The following is a 17,245-nucleotide window of genomic DNA, read 5'->3' on the forward strand; positions in this document are numbered from 1 at the left end:
TGTCGAATATGTACATATTCGGGTTACCTCCGTGTCCATCTCAACCTTGGTTAGATGGAATTCTCTCAAACGCTTCAGCTAATTCCCTATTGTAAACTGCCCCACATTTGGGACACATCAAGCATTCTGTTTCGTACTTGTAGCAACGCACAATAAAACTAAGAAGGCTTTCTCCAGGGTTGTGATACACCTTCAGTAGTTAGCTTTCCTTTCTCCAATTTCTCTCAGTCTTAGTTCGTTGCCATCTTTCATAGTCCTCAGCCACCCTTCGACACATCATGATGCTACACCTTGGGCACAGCAACATGTCAGAATTTCTTTTGTGACACCTCCAAAGGTATTCACGTAGGCTCTCATTGGCTTTGGGATAGCCAAACTGCATTACCTCTTGCTCTATCTTCAGACACCTTTCCATTTCCTCCATCTCTGGGGTGGGGGGTGGTTCAGATCCACCATGTTGACACCTAGATTGGCGCCATCAGCGATTGAAATTACCTCAAATTTCTTCCTTAGGCCCTCAATAGCCTCAGTTGCCTTCCCATTAAGACCTTCAGTGGCCTTTGGTTCGACATCAGCAACCTGTTCACCTTCGACAGAAATTCCAAAGGGAACTTCATTATTTAGGCCATCGGTAGCCTGCTTTCCAACTAGCACATAGCCTTCAGCTCCTGTTTCCTTCAGAGCCTCCATTTCCACCATGTCAATCATGTTGATTTCGACAGGTTCAGCATAATGTGTGTCAGCAATGTTGAGGGGGTCAGCGTCAACCTTCATCTGGTTTCTCCCCCTGTCAGCGAACTTGAGGCGGCCATCCTTAATTGCATTCTGAATAAGATCCTTGAAAAGAAAGCATTGTGAGGTTTTATGGCCTAAAAAATTATGATATTTACAGAAGCCTCTTTTCTTTCGTTGTTCTAACGGAGGAATTTTGGTATTAGGAGGCACTTTCATTAGGCCATCTTTTACTAATAAATAGAAGATTTCATCATATTTGGTAACATCAAATGTGTAAGTCTTTTTAGGAAATCTATCATTCTTTTCAGTTTCGACAGGGTTCCTGCCATTCGAAGGTGTAAGTAATTTACAAGCATAAGGTGGTGCTTCTTTTAATTCATCCAAATCTATTTCGAATTCCTCGAGACCATAAGGGTCATTAGAGATTTCAGACTCCTCATCTTCGACTTCGACATAAGCAACCCTTTCTTTCTTATAATTCTTATTCGCTCTAGCCTTTTCAACTTTTAAATGTTCGACCTATCGAACCCTGTCTGCTAATTGGGCCATATCTCTTAGATATTGGGTATCTAACTTTTTCCTAATGGAATAGTCTAACCCTCCATCGGCCATTTCGACCAATTCATGTCCAGGCACTACTGTAAAGCATCTAGATTTCAACAAACGGAACCTATTCAGATAATCATCTATAGGTTCAGTGAATTTTCTTTTAATACTGGCTAATTCCTTAAGACTTATCTTAGTTTGGCCCATGTAGAATTGTTCATGAAATAATCTCTCCAAATGAGGCCAAGTATCTATGGAATTTGGTGGCAAAGTTGTAAACCACGTGAAGGCATTCTTCGTTAAAGAACTGGGGAAATATTTCATTCTTAGGTTCTCACTGTTCGCCAAATCCTCTGCCTCAGTCATGTATCTGGCTATGTGTTCTATAGTGGATTCACTAGTGTCCCCTGAGAATTTGGTGAACTTTGGGATTTTACAACCCCTTGGTAATTCAGTTTGTAGGACGTATTCTGATAAAGGAGAGGTATAATTTGGTCGTCGAAGTCCTGTATTCAGACCATTATGGGCCATGATTCTCTCTATCATAGTAGTTAAGTTATTTTCCATCACGTTTTCTTGCCTAACCCTATGAGTTACTTCGTCTGTATCCTGGTCTCTATTAACCATCATTACTCTCCTAGGTTGTTCTTCAGGGACTTCCTGTCGAACTGGCTGTTGTTCTAATCTTGCCCCCATGACCCTTTCGTCAGGCGCTTGTCTAGGTGGTCGAACCTAATTTATAGTTGGTTCTTCTTCCTGGATTATAACTTGGTTTGGTCTGCGTCGAACAGAGGACTGAGGGGCGCCTAGGAAATCTGCTATGTGTCCCATCTGCGCTGACAGTTGTTGGTATGTTTGGGCATTATCATTATTAGTCTTATTTACATTCTGTATTAGGGGAGAAAAAATGGTATTCATTTCTCTGGCAAGAACTCCAACATATCATGGTTACTAGCATCCATTTGTTGTCTAAAGGCTGCCTAGTTATTCGTTGTAAGGGTAGGTAGTAGGGTGGATAATCCTTGTGATTGGGTATTTCGACCTACATGGTTCATGCCAGAACCAGAATTTTGAATTGGCGAAACAACCGTATTATGGGGTTGAGTATATATGGAAGTATTATTTTGAAGTCCTGCCATGGAAGTAGATGGCATTCCATATGGGTATTCTCTCCAAGGCCTAAAATTCTCAAATCCCGGTGGCCTAGGGGTAGTAAGTGTTGGTTGGGTTCCGACAATTGTCGAAAACGGGCCAGGGATTGAACTTGCAGAAACCTCTGTTACGCTTGACATAATAGGCATTGTTGTCGAATTATTTAAGGCCATGGATCCAGATGTTGGTATGGCCTGTGTACTAGGGATCTCAGTGGATGCATCAATCGAACTTGTTCCGACTTTGCCTATTCCCTGGGGAGGAAATTGTTCCCCTTGACTGGTTGTATTAACCATCTTTTTTGTGTATTTTCTTTTGGCTATAGGTTGCAAATTGTTGCCTATCTTACCAATTCTAAGGTTCATGCAACACTATGATTTTTTAACTCAAAACAATAACAACAATTTTGTACTGTAAAAGTAAAGCAAACTATTATAATTAACAGTTCTTTTGACACCGTCCCACCAGGTGTGCCAATTTGTTTACCAGTAATTTCTGACAAACAACCACTAGTCCTCCAATATTATTAATCTTGGTAACTTACAGGATCGACTAGATTGATCCTAGGACATGTGTCTCAAGAACTAGTATTATGGTGATTTGATTCATGATTAAGTTTGTTTCTGGTTTATGAATGGTAATTAGGGTTCTTTATCTAGCGTTAATGGTACAAAGTAAAAGGTGTTTCGACAATAAACTCTAAACGAAATCTAAAGGCTTATGACTTTAAAGATAAAGGATAAATGGCAGTAATTCTATAAAAAGGCTTTTTTTTTAAAGATAACAAAGGTAATTGGCAAAAGTAAAGATAAATAACTTGAAGTAAAAGGGTTTAAGTTTGAAAAGGTGCTGGAAATAAAGGTTTGACGAAATGTAAATGTAAAGGTAAAAGCAATGATGAAAGACTTTGAAGATAAAGACAATTCGACAGAAGGCTTAAATATAAATAAAGACAGTAAATGGTTTAATTTAAGTAACTTGCATTAAAAAGATAACATGAAATGTAATCATGGTGTTCTTCATACATACATTTTCAGCAAAGACTCGTTTCTCTCGCTCTGGTACTTTGAGTATTTTTAGTGAATTTTGTATATCAGTTTGAACACACGAAATCTAAAAACTAAGACTCCTATTTATAACAATTCGACCCTAACGATCTCTACACAGATGATTGCCACGTTCGACGTTTTCAGGCGTTGCGTGTCTCAGATGCTTCCACGTGTTCGCCTGACGAAACTACTTCGTTTGAATTTCAAATCTTTCCCGCTCGAAGCTTCAAATCTGCCAAACTCCGGTGTCGAAGAGAACTTGTGGAGATCCTAAAATCTTCTAAGTCTTAAGCTTCGACAAAAAGGTCCTTTCTCCCAAGAAAAGGATTTAATAAATAGCTTCACAAAGCCATTTTTATATTATTCTCCAAAACATAATATTTTCAAAGAACTTCAACCTAATGGTCGAAATCTCCAGCTAACACAATGTTGCTGATATGATCACCTAAACATTGTCAAGTAGCAAATTTTTCCACCGTATGCAGCTGATAAAGGTGCATGATGAAAGCTAGTTTGTTCCCTTATTAGCGTGGATTTTGTTCCAAGGTGGAGGTTTATGGTATTTAGATCGAACTATAATCTCGACAAGGTTAGCTTCATGGTTCGACAACAGTCAAAAAATGTGTATGTCGTAGTCAAGTTTGTTCTTTTAACATATATTTAGATCGAACTCTAGTCTCGATAAGGTTATCTGTTAATCTTTTTAGAAATAGATTGAAAGTTTTCTAAAATATTTTAATATAAAATAGACTTTTAAACATGTTAGTAAATTAGACCGGAGTTTTAAAGGATTAAATAAAGTATTTGATTAATATTAATCAAACTCAAATTTTAAAATTTATAAAAATAGATTTGATCTATTTAAATAAACTCGATTAGACTGAGTCCATTCTCATCCGCAAAGAATTCTAGTACATCAATTATACTCAAGCAAAGGCAAACAATATATTCTTGAGCCCTTATTTTAGTAACTGTTATAAGGAAAATTTACTATTTAAAATATGGATCCGATTTAACGGTAAATTTACTATTTTTAATATAATTTAATGACATATTATATTTATTATCTATTTTTATTATTATTAAAGTATTTTTTATTAAAAAATAAGGATCAACCTTTAAAATTTGTTAAAAATCCCTTTTAGATTAACAGTTTTTACATGGAATCCACCATATTTTTGCTCTCTCTAAATACTAAAATTCTATCTATTCAATAAAATAACATTAATTTAACTTTTGATATCATTTCATTCATTTCTCATGCATATTTTACTTTTTTTTCAACTTAAGGATGAAAAGAACAGTAACATAATGTAATTATATATAGAACACATACCAACTATTGCAAACTTGATTGGAAATTGATCAGGTGCAGTCTTGAAATTGTATGTTTTGGGAGATTCACCCAAACCGTAGTGGTAGGCATTGTTAGGCTTGAGAGGACCAATTACAACGTTGTGAATTTCACCGTAGTTGTAAATAAGATAACGGTAAGAAGAGGTGGTTCCGGTGGCAGAAATTTTGTTTTTTGAAAGAATTTGATTATATTCAACTTTTGCTAGGGTTGGACTTTCTGCGATCCATGATATTCTCATCTTGTCTTGTCCCACTTGAGATATATGTACCTGAAAATCTCAGAGTTTTTTCATTATAGCTTTATGAAACCTAACTTGATAAATAAAATAGCAACAATGTTGAGAAAATATATGGATGAATAATGAACAGTTTAGTACCTGTTGTGGCGCGGAGTCGTTGTCTTTGTGAAAGGTAAATATGGTTTTCCGAGGTGGTGGTCGATTGTAGCCATGAACGACATTGAATCTTAGGTATTCTGTAAAAATTATGGCAACCAAGAGAGTTAAGAAAGGAAAATGTGTTCCCTTGATTGCCATTTTAGTTTTCTCTTTTTAAAGAGAAGGGATAGGGTTGAAATTGAAGGGAAAATAGAGCCGAAGTTGAAGAATGCTAGTATTGTCTTTTGAGAAATTTTTTGGGACCTATTAATTTTAGGATCTATTTTTTGGGATAGAGTTTGAGAAATTCTTTATTGTAACTTTATTAAGTTGTTGATAATCAATGCAAAGTCTAATTTTGCCATCTTTCTTCTTCATAAGAAGGATTGAGGGCTCCCCAATGTGAGACACTTGGTGTACAGATCCTTTGGATTGGAGGTCCTCCAATTGCTTATTTAGCTCATCTAACTCTAATGGATACATTTTGTAGGAAGAAATAGGGATCGGTCATGTTCTAGGAGTGATATCAATAGAGAATATAACATCACGAATTGGTGGTAAGCCTGGTACATCTGTTGGAAACACCTCTGAGAATTCTCTCACCACTAGAATGACATTGACTTCAACTTCTGGGCTAATGCTGGTAGAATTTAAGAATACATATTTTCGAACACCTCCATCCAAGGAAAACCTCAATCGATTTGCTTCGAGGAACCAAGTGATGAGTTTGGGAATATTATTGACTTGCAAAAGTATTTGTCTAGGAACTTCTGTCTAAAAGCTCCTCATGTCAGTTCTTCTCCTTCATTCTGCATTATGCTTTTAGTTTCTCCCCACAAACTTTTTGCTTCCCCAATCAGTAAAAAGGTGACATACTTCAGCTTTGTCTCACCAGTGCAGTGTAAAACTTCAAATATCTTCTTGATCTCTTGTAGCCAAAGGTCATCCTTGTCAGGATCATGATCACCCTCAAACCTCAATGGATTGTGGCGTCGAAACTCTACTAATCCTCTAGCTACTGCTAATGCTTCTTCATTTTGTTGCCTTTGATCATCTCTCTGGGCCTGAGTTTGAGCTTGTAAAGTCGTTGCACTAGTCTGTTGGATAATGGCAACCGTCATTGCCGCATCTCAAAATATACGACCTTGAAAGAGTTCACGCGCTTGCAGAATGATTGAACAGGGTTGCCACCGAATCTTATTTATTCCAAAGAAGGAAAGCGAAAATCTCTTTCGAGTTCACGCGCTCGCATATATTTTGTTTGATGTTGTTGATGATATTATGCCATTGATTGATGTTTGAAGATTTTAACCTTGAATGTGTTATTGGCGATATAGAGATGATGAGCATGATGGTGTTGTTGTATTATGTTGTTGATTTATAAACCTATGGTGTAAATGATGAATTAGGAAGATATAATCATGAGAAATTAGATTTAATTGATGGATTTTCGTAACATAAGTTTTGGCACATGAGGTAGTGTTTGGATAGTTTAAAAACTGGTTTTTTTGGAAAATTTTGCAGTATGAGTCAACCTATGAAGATCATGTGTCGACCTATGAAGGTCATGTGCAGACACATGCAGTCAGTCCATCTAACAGAATGTTACAGGCTTTAAAATTGAAGTACTTGAGCCGACCTGTAACTCATATGTGTCGACACATAGGCAAAATTTTATTCCATGTGTCGACCTATGGATCGTATGTGTCGGCACATGAACTGTTTTTTTTCACTTAAAATATTATTTTTCAAGCATGAAACCTTTTTTAACTTATTTCAAAATTCTTATTTGCTTCCTAATGCTAAGTTGCACTTATAATAGTCAATTGTATATTGTAGAGATGTGTGCGATGACTTGTATGAGTATTTAGTGAATCGTTATACTTAAATACGATAATGTGTTGTTGTTTTTGGGTGAAGTGATATGAATGAATGATGTGGAACCATGTATGATGAGTTATTGTTGTTGTTTGTTGATGTTATTGGCATTGTAACATGAATTAATGGTTGCATGATGAATGATGTGATACATAAAGGGTGAGATTTGTATGGGTATCCTTTTGGTGAACCTTGTGATAATGCATGTTAATTGAGAGTCATGCATCATGGTGTACAAGATTCGGTCCTGTTTTGGTGTGTTTTGGTCCTATGGTGGGGATCGGAAGCGAGTAGCCGATTCTAGGTGGGAATCGATGAAGCGTTACCTATAGTGATGGTAATAATTTGGTGTGCTCTAGTCCTATGGTGAGGATTAGGAGAGAGATGAACCTGAGTGTTCATGAGTGTTACCACATGCATAATGAGTCAGTTATGGAGTACATTTGCATATATGATTGCACATGTTATTGATTTTTCATGATGAGATGTGATTATGTGATTGTTGTCATGAATTGGGTGTGGGAATCATGTCGTTGATACTTGTGTAATGAATGTGTACATGATGTGTGTTATCTACCTTAGTGTTCCTTACACTGTTTATATTGGTTTGTTATTTTTCACTTCTTCTAATTGAATGTTGCCTTTACATGGGCATCGTGCAGATACTCAAGAATAGCTTTGTTGCAGTGAGTGGAAGGTAACTCTTGGAATGGCTTCCTATAGTGTTGTTTCCTTTAGTATGATCTTGCTCTGGTCAATATAACATCGGGTTGGGGACGTTTGCTCTAATTTCGTTTGTTTTATTGAAATTGTTATTTATGTTTGATGAGATTTCAACATGGTGATGAGTTGAATATTAGGACTCTTGTTATTGCGTTATGAAGTTATGATATTTAACATCCTGAGTTTCAATTATTATTTGTTTAATTGATTTGATTTAATAATGATCCTGCTGCGATGATACCCTAAGTGAAGGTGAGCATGCGATGACAAATGTTATGTGATATTTTGTAACATGTGTTACGGAGCAGGATGTGTTTGTGATGGGTGTGACACCCTATGTGATCGTAATCTTTTTATGGTTATACGTAAAAATTATATGCGAGGCTTTGGGTGTTACTGACCAGTGCATTTTGATTCATATTCTTCTATATTTATAATTATACATTTCCATGTTTTAGTTTGGTTATTTTTCCCTTTTAATGTGTTTTTATAATTTATCTTATTTTTACACTTATTTGTTTTTCGCAGTTTATTTTCAGCATTAGCAGTCTGCACGAATAAATTCATAACTGGAGCTAAGAGTTTTGGATCGAGGCATACTATCAGTTGTTAGAAAGCTAAGAGAAAGATCTACGACTTTCATGAAGAAGTCAGAAGCTAATTTGGACTGTAGCATGGTTGAAAAATCCTTTGAAGCCTTTAGCACTAGATTTATATTTTGTGTTGGGTTATTTAGTTTGGGTATGGGTTATGTTTTGACCAAATTAGGTTTATTCTATTTTTCCTATAACCTAAGCAGCTGAAAATAGCACAGGGTATCACTATTCACGAAAATTTGAAAGTTTGTACGAATTCCATGGAGAACTAATCCCTTTGATTCGATCTGTCGTAATTCAAGTTCCAAAACTTGAGATTATTATAATGTTAATTTTAGTTTAATTTCTTTCAATGATATTTTGTGTTCTTGTATGCTTAATTCGATTGAATGAAATATATTGATTCAATCTGGTTGATTGTATGATCCTAACATAGGCACGTCACGTTTGCTTAATTCGTTTTTGTGTCTGATCAATCATGTTTGCTTAATCCATGAAAACTTATCCCGTTTTCTTAATTCGGACAATAGGATCATACATCTCACAAACTTCACCACGCTTGTCATTGAGTTTGTATCCAAATAGGAATAGACAATCCGCTTAGGGTATTAAAATTATATTAATCGATGATAGTAGAAACTGAATCGGTAGATTGAATTATTTCCTAATCACTTATTTCATAACAGCTTATTTCAAGAATTGCTTTTAATAATCACTTTTTCTTAATCGAACACCAAACCAAACAACCCCCCTCCCCTTAATTCGATTTACCTTTGGATAATAATAATCAAGAATCCTTGTGAGAACGATATCCGAGTTAAAATTGTCGCCGAACTACGTTTTTGAAAAACACTCGTTTTGACCCGCGTGCGACAGCGGATCAAATTGGCGTCATTGTCGGGGATTCTTGTAGATTTTAACCATTATTATAGTCTAACTATTATTATAGTCATAGGTGTCGTGTTTTAACATTTTTTCCCCTAACTTTCTTGTGTTCAGGTGTTTTTGTGTTTTAGGATAAAGAAAAGATCTGTTTTTTTTAAGAAAATCGTCTCAAATTATTCCGATCTTTGTCTATTAACTAGGAAAAAATCAAGGATCAAAAGCCTCTATTTAGAAACTAAATAGTGGAAGTCATCCTAAAAACCCGAAATTCCTTATTTTTCTATATTTTATGATTTTTTTTTTCTGTTTTGATAGTTTCATAAAATTCCAAAAAAAATCTCAAAAATTTCAATTGACGTTATTAGATTAATTTTTGTGTTTTTGTATTTTTTTTCCTTTTATTTTAATCATTTTTTTTCGTATTTCAATTGTTTTTAATTAATAGGGACATTGTCGGTATTTTCCTATTTGTTGTTGCATTGCTGAATTAGTTGTGTTTTCTCATTGTTTGTTAATTTATTTTTTTTCTATTGAGTTTAATATGGCTGACCAAAGAACTCTGAGAGGACTTGCTGCTCCTGATATGAATTACAATGGTTTATGTATTGAATATGCTGATGTTACTATTCCTTTTGAGTTGAAATCTGGTTTAATACACTTGTTGCAAAGGTTTAGTGGTCTTGCAGGTGAGGATCCGCATAAGCATCTTAAGGAATTTCAGGTTGTTTTCTCAACACCATTGAGACCTGAAGGAATCACCAAAGATCACATAAAGCTGAGAGTCTTCCCGTTTCCACTACAGGGTGTTGCCAAGGATTGGTTATATTATCTTGAGTCGAATTCTATCACGACTTGGAATGATTTGAAGAGAGTCTTCCTAGAGAGATACTTTCCTGCCTCCAGGGCTGCATCAATCCGAAAGGAGATTTGTGGTATTAGACAGAGTAATGAGTCATTGACCGAGTACTGGGACATATTCAAACACTTGGTATCCAGCTGCCCTGAGTACCAGATCACCGAGCAACTACTCATCCAATACTTTTATGAGGGTTTGACACCGATGGATAGGAACATTCTTGATGCTTCTAGTGGTGGAGCACTTGTTGATAAGACTTCAGCTGCTGCCAAAGCCCTTATCGAAAATATGTCCCTTAATTCCCAACAGTTCACTACTAGAGACAATTATATGCAAAGCAAAGGCGTGAATCAAATTCAGGTTTCTTCCAACAAAGCTTTAGAGATCAGAATTGACGAGCTCACTACCTTAGTCAAATAGCTGGCAGTAGCAAAACCTCAAACAGCAACAGTGTGTGGTATTTGTACTTCTCATGAGCACCCGACTGATACTTGTCCTATTCTGAGAGACGAGTCCATTACTAAGCTGCCTCAAGCTTATGCAACCAACGTTTACAATGAAAACAGGTACAATAATACTCCTGACCTGTCCACCAACAAATACCATCCCAATTGGAGGAACCATCCCAACCTTCGATATGGAAACCCACAACAGAACCCACCTCAAGTGGCTGCCCTGCACCTTCCGGACCATCCTTAGAAGATCTTGTCAAACAAATGGCCGCCAACAATCTCCAATTCCAACAAAGGACCGATTCTAGCATTCAGACCTTGAACACGCAAATGGGACAACTTGCTACTCAAATAAATAACATGCAAGCCCAAGGGTCGAACCAGCTTCCAGCCTAAATAGTTGTCAATCCAGGGGATTCTAATGCTAATATGAGTGCGATTTCGTTGAGATCTGGAAAGGTTACAGAAACATCCCCTGAAAAAAATAAAAAAATTATTGAGGTAACATCTGAACCTGAACCTACTCCATCTGAATCTGTTTCATCTGAAAAAATTAAAGAAAAGGAGTATGTGCCACCAGTTCCCTTCCCACATAGAGTTCTGAAAAATAAAAGAATTGAGGAGGGAGACAAGGAAAGAGAGATATTGGATGTTTTTAGAAAAGTTACGATAAATATTCCGCTTCTTGATGTAATTAAACAGGTTCCTAAGTATGCAAAGTTTCTGAAGGATTTGTGTACAAGTAAGAGGAGGATTAAAGGAAGTGAGAGAGTTAACTTGGGAAGAAATATTTCTACTTTTATTCAGCCCAAGCCTTCATCTGAAAAAGTTACAGGCGAGAAAAATGTTTCAGCCATCACTCAGCTCTTGCCACAAAAGCAGAAGGATCCGGGAACTTTTAATGTCCCTTGTACCATCGGGGATAGTAAATTCGAGAATTGCATGCTTGATTTGGGAGCGGGCACTAATGTTATGCCTACTTATATTTATAATAACCTTAATCTTGGTCCTTTGCAGCATACAGGTTTGATCGTCCAACTGGCGAATAAGAGCAATGCACGCCCGACTAGCGTAGTGGAAGATGTCCTTGTCCAAGTTAACGATTTAATTTTTCCTGAAGATTTTTACATTCTGGACATGGAAGGAGAGACTAAGACAAGCAGAGCTCCCATCATTTTAGGTAGACCGTTCATGAAAACGGAGAAGACAAAAATTGATGTTGACGATGGAACCATGTCCATGGAATTTGGTGACATTGTCGCAAAATTTAACATTTTCGATGCCATGAAGCACCCCTTGGAAGAGCATTCCATTTTTCATATGGAATTGATATTTGAGCTGGTTGAGGACACTTGTTCTGATTTATTTTCACTTGATTTTCCATCTTTATCTGGTTTCGATGATATTTACTCATGTGTTGATTGTACTGACACTAACCTCTGTGTTGTGTATGCTGAGATTGATGCTACCTTGCAGCCTCATACATTTCCTACAGGTGAAGTTGTTGCCAATGAAGTTGTTTTTGCAGTTGATGCTCTTGACATCCCGGATGCCCCAAGCATTCCATCCATCGAGCAACCCCCGTCCTTAGAGTTGAAACAACTCCCGGATAATCTGAAATACGCTTATTTGGAGAGTGATGAAAAACTCCCTGTTATTATTTCTTCTAACCTTGATTCCGATTAGGAAAATAAACTTTTGCAGGTTTTGAAGAAGCACAAGAAGACAATTGGTTGGACATTAGCTGACATCCCAGGTATTAGTCCTTCCATGTGTATGCACAGGATTTTACTTGAGGACGGTGCTAAAACAATAAGGCCGCCCCAAAGGAGGCTTAATCCTTTGATTCTTGATGTTGTGAAGAAGGAGGTAACCAAACTCTTGCAAGCAGGTGTCATTTATCCTATCTCTGACAGTAAATGGGTAAGCCAGTGCAGGTTGCACCTAAGAAATCAGGACTCATAGTGGTAAAAAATAAAAAGAATGAACTTGTTCCTACTAGAGTTCAGAACAACTGGAGAGTTTGTATTGATTACAGGAGATTGAACCAGGCTACGAGAAAGGATCACTTTCCTTTACCGTTCATTGACTAAATGCTTGAACGGCTTGCTGGTAAATCACATTACTGTTTTCTTGATGGTTTTTCAGGTTACTTTCAGATTCATATTGCACCGGAAGATCAAGAGAAGACCACTTTTACTTGTCCCTTCGGTACTTTTGCTTACAGGAGGATGTCTTTTGGTCTTTGCAATGCTCCTGGCACTTTCCAGCGATGCATGATTAGCATTTTTTCTGATTTCATTGAAAATTGCATGGAAGTCTTTATGGACGATTTCACTGTCTATGGTTCCTCTTTTGATGCATGCTTGAGCAGTTTAAGCTTGATTTTAGAAAGATGCATCGAAACTGATCTCGTTTTAAATTATGAAAAATGCCACTTTATGGTTGATCAGGGAATTGTATTGGGTCACATAATTTCAGAAAAAGGAATTTCTGTTGACCTTGCTAAAATAGATGTGATTTCTACATTGCCTTACCCTTCTTGCATTCATGAGATTCGTTCTTTTCTTGGTCATGCAGGTTTTTACAGGCGTTTCATCAAGGATTTCAGCAAGATAGCTCTTCCACTGTCAAACTTGTTGAAGAATGATGTTACCTTCAACTTTGATGACAAATGCAAACCAACGTTTGACTTCTTGAAGAAAGCATTGACCTCTGCTCCCATAATCCAGCCACCGGACTGGACCCTCCCTTTTGAGATTATGTGTGATGCATCTAATTATGCTATTGGGGATGTCCTTGCACAAAGGGTTGACAAGGCTGCCCATGTTGTTTACTATGCTTCTAGAACTTTAGATTTTGCACAGTCAAATTACACTACCACTGAAAAAGAACTGCTAGCTATTGTTTTTGCTCTTGATAAATTCAGATCATATTTTCTAGGTTCCAAGGTTGTTGTTTTTACTGACCATGCAGCATTAAAGTACTTGTAGAAGAAGCCGGGTGCAAAACCGAGATTGATTCGGTGGATGTTGTTGCTCCAAGAATTTAATGTAGAGATTAAAGACAAAAGTGGAGCTGAGAACTTAGTGGTTGACCACTTGAGCAGGATAGAGAGAGATGCAGATCCTTTTCCTATTCAGGATGACTTTCCTGATGAGCAGCTTTTTCTTTTGCATGGGATTACACCTTGGTTTGCTGACATTGTTAATTTTCTTGTTGATGGTATTTTTCCTACAGGTGCATCTAGATCACAGATTCACAAACTCAAGAGTGATGCCAAATATTATGTTTGGGATGATCCATATCTTTGGAAGTTTGGTAGTGATCAGGTAATTAGGAGATGTGTCCCCGGCCATGAGATTGAATCCATTTTGAAATTTTCTCATGCATCTCAAGTCGGCGGACACTTTGGTCCGTAAAGGACTACAAGAAAAATCCTTGATTCAGGTTTCTATTGGCCAACTGTTTTTAAGGATGCTTATGAGACTTACCGCACTTGTAAAGAGTGCCAGATAGCAGGTACAAACATCACTCGCAAGAGTGAAATGCCTCAGCAGCCTATGCTTTTCTGTGAGGTATTTGATGTATGGGGAATCGACTTCATGGGTCCCTTTTCTGTATCATTTGGTTTCCTTTACATTTTGCTTGTTGTTGATTATGTTTCAAAGTGAGTGAAAGCTATCCCCACTAGGACTAATGATTCTAGAGTTGTTGCAGATTTTGTCAGGTCTAATATCTTTTGCAGGTTTGGAATACCACGAGCTATCATAAGTGACCAAGGCACTCATTTCTGTAACCACACCATGGAAGCCTTACTCTGGAAGTATGGAGTTGTGCATAGAGTCTCTACTGCATATCATCCACAAACTAATGGGCAAGCTGAGATCTCAAACAGGGAGATCAAACAGGGAGATCAAATAGGTTTTAGAGAAAATGGTGCAGCCAAACAGGAAGGACTGGAGTCGTCGTCTAGAAGACGCACTTTGGGCCCAAAGAACAGCTTTCAAGACACCCATTGGGATGTCTCCTTATCGACTTGTTTTTGGTAAGGCATGTCATCTTCCTGTTGAGATAGAACACCGTGCTTATTGGGCAGTGAAAAGTTATAATTTGGAGATGCAACAAGCAGGTATTGAAAGAAAACTCCAATTACAACAACTGGAAGAGCTTAGACTAGAGGCTTATGAAAGCTCTAGGATTTATAAAGAGAAAACTAAGCACTTCCATGATAAAATGATTTCTAGGAAGGAATTTTTTGTGGGCCAACAGGTTTTACTGTTTAACTCCCGCCTTAAGCTTATGGCTGGGAAACTTCGATCCAAATGGATTGGCCCTTTTGTTATTACTAATGTTTTCCCTTATGGTGCAGTAGAAATAAAAAGTGCAGGTACTAACAAGACTTTCAAAGTCAATGGGCAGGGCTTGAAGCTATTCCATGAAATTTCAATGACTGAAGATGTCAGCATAGAGGAGCTTTCTTTGGAAGCACATAACTACCCTGCAACTTGATCAGGGAGTCTTTCTTTCCTTCTCTCTACTTTATTAGTAATGTATTTTCATTGAGGGCAATGCTTATTTTAAGTGTGGGGGAGGGAACTCATTTATTTCGTTTGTTTTCCTTATTTTTGTTTGTTTTCAGTCATAAAAAAATAAAAAATAAATGCATCTTCTTGAAAGTTTTAGGCTATAGACTGGCTAATTTGAGATTAGTTTGCGGAGACTTGGGAAAAATTCACAAGATCGGTATTGTCTTAACACCGTAAGTCTCCTGCATATGAAAATTGATTCGAATTCTTATTATGTTTTATCCTTAAATTCTCATTCTCTGACAGCTCTTGAGTAGTTTATTTCAGCAGTCAGCACCATCTCACACACACTCTACACAGGGAAGCCGATGAATATAAGTGAGTGTTCCAAAAAAGAAAAAAAAAGAGAAAGAAAAGGGAATGCACCTTCTGAGTTTGGTTCAGCGGTTTCTGGTGCTGAACTTGGTAGGGCGGATTACGGTCCGATCCCCCGCAACTACAACTGAGTAAGCAAAGGGTTATGCCACGTAAGTACTAGAATCCCGTGCAAAAAGGATCAGAGTCACTAACCGGTTGCCTTGCTATGGGTGTGTGGAGATAACGGGCTTAATATGATTGCACCTGAATGAAAAAGAGCAAAAAGAAGGATGAGTAAGTTAGGCTTTAACATAATAACATGATTCGAGTTGATTTGTGTATTCAGGATGTTTATGACTGCATAATTGTGGATTAGTGTTCCTACGATATCCTTAGTGTGCAAGATTAGTACCTATCGATGCAAACTTAACCGAAGAAGACTTGTAGCCTAGGATAAGTAACTAATGATGTGTTTGTGTCTTCTTTGTTTTATTTTAAATTTTGCTCGGAGTGCAAAAGTTCAAATGTGGGGGAATTTGATCAGTGCATTTTGATGCACATTCTTCTGTATTTATACTTATGCATTTCCATGTTTTAGTTTGGTTATTTTTCCCTTTTAATGTGTTTTTATAATTTATCTTATTTTTACACTTATTTGTTTTTCGCAGTTTATTTTCAGCATTAGCAGTCTGCACGAATAAATTCATAACTGGAGCTAGGAGTATCAGATCGAGGCATGGTACCAGTCGTTGGAAAGCTAAGAGAAAGAGTTACGACTTTCATGAAGAAGTCAGAAGTTAATTTGGATTGTAGCATGGTTGAAAAATCTGTTGAAGCCTTCAGCACTAGATTTATATTTTGTGTTGTGTTATTTAGTTTGGGCTTGGGTTATGTTTTGACCAAATTAGGTTTGTTCTATTTTTCCTATAACCTAAGCAGCCGAAAACAGCACAAGGTATCACTATTCACGAAAATTTGAAAGCTTGTACAAATTCCATGGAGAACTAATCCCTCTGATTCAATTTGCCGTAATTCAGGTTCCAAAACTTGAGATTATTATAATATTAATTTTAGTTTAATTCCTTTCAATGACATTTTGTGTTCTTGTATGCTTAATTCGATTGCATGAAATATATTGATTCAATTTGGTTGATTGTATGATCCTAACATAGGCACATCATGTTTTCTTAATTTGTTTTTGTGTCTGATCAATCATGTTTGCTTAATCCATGAAAACTTATCCCGTTTGCTTAATTCGGACAATAGGATCATACATCTCACAAACTTCATCGCGCTTGTCATTGAGTTTGTATCCAAATAGGAATAGACAATCCTCTTAGGGTATTAAAATTATATTAATCGATGATAGTAGGAACTGAATCGGTAGATTGAATTATTTCATAGTCACTTATTTTATAACAGCTTATTTCAAGAATTGCTTTTAATAATCACTTTCTCTTAATCGAACACCAAACCAAACAACCCCCTTCCCCCTTAATTCGGTTTATCTTTGGATAATAATAATCAAGAGTCCTTGTGAGAATGATATCCGAGTTAAAATTGTCGTCGTATTACGTTTTTGAAAAACACTCGTTTTGACCCGCGCGCAACAGCGGATCAGTTACATAGTGGTATCAGAGCAGGTTGGTATGTTTGGCCAGTTTTGGGGATGTAAATGATTCCCTAGTATGTGACATGTGTGTGTATAATATCGATGCATTGTTTCTTTTAATGCTTATTTGATGATGTGCAAA

General features: G+C 36.9%; 1 protein-coding gene across 1 annotated transcript; it reads right to left on the bottom strand.

Annotated features, from left to right (window-relative positions):
• Positions 1-399: 399 nt before the first annotated feature.
• LOC127129929 (uncharacterized) lies at positions 400-1,977 on the bottom strand. Its single transcript, XM_051059030.1, has 2 exons — positions 1,334-1,977; positions 400-1,225 (listed from the first exon to the last, which is right to left on the bottom strand). The coding sequence occupies exons 1-2, from the start codon at positions 1,975-1,977 to the stop codon at positions 400-402; spliced, it is 1,470 nt and encodes a 489-aa protein (XP_050914987.1).
• Between the last annotated feature and the right edge of the window lie 15,268 nt (positions 1,978-17,245).

The sequence above is a fragment of the Lathyrus oleraceus genome, chromosome 3 (genome assembly GCF_024323335.1).
Source record: "Lathyrus oleraceus cultivar Zhongwan6 chromosome 3, CAAS_Psat_ZW6_1.0, whole genome shotgun sequence".
Classification (NCBI taxonomy): Eukaryota; Viridiplantae; Streptophyta; class Magnoliopsida; order Fabales; family Fabaceae; genus Lathyrus; species Lathyrus oleraceus.

Coding starts and splice junctions, on each gene's coding strand:
- LOC127129929 (XM_051059030.1), bottom strand. CDS start 1,977: ATGGGGGCAAGATTAGAACAACAGCCAGTTCGACAGGAAGTCCCTGAA. Junction 1,226..1,333: donor GTCGAAATGGCCGATGGAGG/GTTAGACTATTC, acceptor TGAAAAGGCTAG/AGCGAATAAGAATTATAAGA.